Genomic DNA, 4,281 nt, shown 5'->3' with positions numbered 1-4,281 from the left:
GACTTTGGTGGAATTTGACCTGAGAGAGCATAAAGAGCTGGAAGAAATACTGCTAGACATTTTGTCCAATGTGCTAATAATTCTGCCAGCTTGCTGCCTTATTTGTTAACATTACGGAGCATTAAATCAAGTTTTCTAGACAATGGCTTTAAGCATTACTCTTTGAAAAAGAATTTTACACTTCTTTTCTCATTTTATCTTTGTGAAAAGAAAATTGGCTGTGAGCTTAAAATGTAAAAAATCCACATGTAAAAATGTGTTTTACTGCCAACATCTGGACCTTGAATCTGGTTGTGTAAATTTGTATTTGAAACTGCTTGGTACTTACATGAAAGGTACTAATATTTCTACAAGGTGTTATCAAAAGGTTCCTGGACTAGTTATGTCTAATAAAAAAATAACTTATTTTCCTAAGTTTTAATATCTCCTTCAAAATAGTCGCCTTGCACAGCAATATACAATCTGGCCCTGGGGATCAATTCTTGATGCACAATACCATGTTTCTGGGGGCGACACACCTGGTAGGTCTTCCAGGGACATTCTTCTGCTTTCGAAGTGCCTGTGTCACTCAAAATATTGCGCATGGCCCATTGCTTTGTTACTGTAAGCTTGCCAAAGCATGCTCAATGTCTCTGTGGCAGACTTCCTGAGTTTAATGCAAAATTTCATGTTGGCTCTTTGTTCCTGTTAATGTCAAAATCCTAGGCTACAGAATACACATGATCATGAAATTATAAATTTCATAACTTGTGAAGTAAACACAGCGATGTCACTCGGCACACTGCCTCATGAAGGTTACTGCTCGCTCTCACTGTGCACGCAACTGTGTGCTGCCATCTGTTGGTGCACTACAGAACTAGTCCGGGGACATTTGTATATCGTGGTAGATATTGATACTAAAGGTCTCAATATCTAAATACATACATGCTCCATCGAATTAGAGCCCTTATAATTACAGAGAAACTGCTCACTAAATTCAATGTACTAATATTAGAGTATCTCTTTTTATACACTTGCTAAGCATGAGTTGATCTTCAACAGAATGCTAACTTGTTTTCCTTTCAAATACACTTGTACAATGCTATTTATTGTAGGTCATAAAGCGTGCTCAGAAAGATGATTCAACCCTTACCAGAAAGGTCTTTGAAGATATGAAATTCAAATTAACTGAAGAAATACAAAATGCTTTCAATAAATTCCGTGGCTACATTCTTGTAACAAAACAAAAGGATACACATTTGAAGGAGCACTATGCTAAAATGTCTGCTGATGCTGCATTAAAGGAGATATTTGAACGGCTGTGTTTGTTACTTCAAATTGATGAACCTAAAACTATAGCAGAACAGAAACAAAAAAGAAAATTTATAGAGATTTCTAATAGTTTCTTTCAACAAATAAGTAATCATGATTTAGCTAGGACTGTGTTTCATGTTGCTATTTGTGTCAGTAGTACTGAACTGCAAGCAACTGCTCTGGAATTCCTGGATCGAAGTCCTCAGCCTGCACCCAATGACACTAATAGAAATGAACGTCCTCCTCCTTCAAAAGGTAAGTAGTCCTGTTATATGGCATACAGTTTCATTCCTTGTTTTTATTTTTGGGGTGACTGGCACATCACACTGCCTGGCCCTTGGTTTCTTCAGCAGAATTCATTCTGTTGCAAGGCTTCTGGTCATGCTTTACCCATCCCATGCACCGTCATGCTTTACACATCCCTAAAATAACAAAAATACTCTAAATTCTCTTGTGAATTCTCCTTCCTCTTTTCAACCTAGGTTCTACACATCACCTTGTATACACAAACCGCAATATCCTATCTCTCTCAGACACAGATTCTCAACCCCAGTTTACTATTCATCTCTGCTTAATCAAACTTCACTTGAAATGATGGTGTCTCTGCTTCATAAGTTCCACTTCCCCTATCATTCACCTCTTTCTCCAGGATTTCAGCAATAATGACTTCCAGTAATTCTGGCTCAAAGCATTCTTTCCTTATTCTCCCAAGTATATCTACTCCCTCTACTTCTCTCTGAATTCTTGTACCATAGCAATTCTTGTACCATTAACCCTTCACCTCCATTCTTTTCTTAAGTCATCATCTTCAGTGACTTCTATAGTCACACTCTTTGTGGCTCTCACACTCATCCCATACTTCTGCTGTTGGTGCAGAAGCTGAATCCTTTGCTGTTCTCAACTCCCTACATCAACTTGTTTCATCATTTGCTCATATTGAGGGGTGTGATTTGGGGGTGACGCACAGACACTCCAACCACTCTTTTTTTCTTTTTACCTGAAAATTTAACCTCTACTGTGTGTGACTTACTGCTTTATCACAACTCTGCCAAATCAGACTGGAGCCTGGTGTTGCCATCCAGTTTCACCAGTCCTCAGTCAAATCGTCCAACCCATGCTAGCATGGAAAGCGGACGTTAAACGATGATGATACAACACCCAATCACATACTACACAATACCCTCCTTTCCTTCAATCCTATGGCACTCCAAGTCAGCCAACCAGTTATTCCTGGTAGTGGATATGCTTCACTTCTGACCCATCAAAAGCAGTTAGTTAGGTGATTAAAATCATCCTTTTAGGTAGGTCTCTCCATATCCCACATGCAACAAATCTCATGTCCTAAGTCCTTCAAGGTGTTTCACTCATAGATGTGCTGCAGCTGTTCAGGCAACAAACAATGCCTCCAATGCCTGGAGAATCTCACCCATTACTCAAAACTAGTTGGCCTTCTCCCAGCTGCATAATTCTTGGGAGACTACATCTGGATTACAAAAGTGTCTTCAAATAACACACAGCTTTCAAGTATTCCTGCTTCTCAAACCATAGCCAGTCCTTCTTAACCCTTGCCAAAAGAATCTCCACTGACTTTGTAGAATCTCTCTTTTCCTTCACTTCTCAACTACGGTGTCTGCTTTGCATAAAACTCCACACTACACACTCTTGATAAGGCGGCGAGCTGGCAGAAACGTTAGCACGCCGGGCGAAATGCTTAGCGGTATTTCGTCTGCCGCTACGTTCTGAGTTCAAATTCCGTTGAGGTCCACTTTGCCTTTCATCCTTTCAGGGTCGATTAAATAAGTACCAGTTACGCACTGGGGTCGATATAATCGACTTAATCTGTTTGTCTGTCCCCTCTGTGTGTAGCCCCATGTGGGTAGTAAAGAAATAACTCACTCTTGATGAATTTGTCTCCAAATCCATCTCCTTCCATCCCAATAAGTTCCCACTTTGCTTGCCAAGTGCAAAATAATATTTCTTGTTGCTTTAAACCAATAAGATCACTGGGTCTGAGTTCAAATCCTGCTGAGTTCAACTTTACCTTTCATCCTTTTTGGATCAATAATAAAAGTACCAATCCAAAGTGGTAGATTAATGGAACTGTTAGAGGGTCAGGCAAGATGTCTCCATTTAAAAAAGGCCACCACTAGTCAAGGCTGACCATAACTGTGCAAGCCTGGTCAAGATTTTTGAAAAAGATGGCAGTTGCATGTTTCCCTTGGATAAACATTGTTGTCATGGAAAAGTGAGACTTGCATGTATGTGCAGCTGTCATCTTTCTAAAGAATTTTAACCAGGCTTGCACAGTTATGGTCAACTTTGACCAGTGGAGGTCTTTATCAAATGGAAATTTATTAACAATGACATTCTCCAACATCTTGACTTTCTTTCTCTTCTCAGTGATTCACTGGTAGCCTATTCTCTTAAGTCACCCACCTGCAGGCTCTTACTTTAGTGTAGGTCAATGAAAGGATTATTGTTGCAATAGATATCAACAAAGCTTTTGACCATGTTTGGCATGCAAATCTATCAAAACTTCCCAATTACGAACTCCCTCCATCTCACATCTTTTAGATTAGTACCTTTCTATCAGATTAGACTGTCATGGAATTCATTAACCCTTTCGTTACTATATTTCTGACCAAATTCCACTTACATGAGTTTCAATTAAATTCTAAAATAATCATGAATTTAGACTAGTCTCATTAAACACCTGTAACTTTTTTATTTATCAACATATTAATGTGATATTTGGAACATAATTGAAGAAAGGGTTCTTAATCAATTCTATTGCATAATTTTTGTCTCAAAGTGACTCTAATTACAGGTAAATCCACAAGCTATCTTTTTGTCCGGCTTGTTTACATTCTGCATAATGGTTTGTTTCTGCAGTAATCATTTCAAACAAGCATGCTGGAAAAAATAAGAAAAAGAAGTCTAAAGGTTTCGCTTCCTGAGAAAGACTATGGGTAGACCCTGTCTCCTCAG

At 38.8% G+C, this 4,281-nt stretch overlaps 1 protein-coding gene across 1 annotated transcript in view; it reads left to right on the top strand.

The window, feature by feature from the left end:
- Positions 1-1,075: 1,075 nt before the first annotated feature.
- Positions 1,076-4,281, top strand: part of LOC106877076 (uncharacterized) — a 262,423-nt gene continuing 259,217 nt past the window's right edge. Inside the window, exon 1 of the mRNA XM_052973794.1 lies at positions 1,076-1,548. Within this exon, the coding sequence (XP_052829754.1) occupies positions 1,152-1,548 (397 nt within the window). The 5' untranslated portion in view covers positions 1,076-1,151. The remainder of the gene's footprint in view (positions 1,549-4,281) is intronic.

Source organism: Octopus bimaculoides, chromosome 17 (genome assembly GCF_001194135.2).
Source record: "Octopus bimaculoides isolate UCB-OBI-ISO-001 chromosome 17, ASM119413v2, whole genome shotgun sequence".
NCBI lineage: Eukaryota > Metazoa > Mollusca > Cephalopoda > Octopoda > Octopodidae > Octopus > Octopus bimaculoides.
The sequence above is the reverse complement of the archived record's forward strand: the minus strand, read 5'-3'. Positions and strand labels throughout refer to the sequence as shown.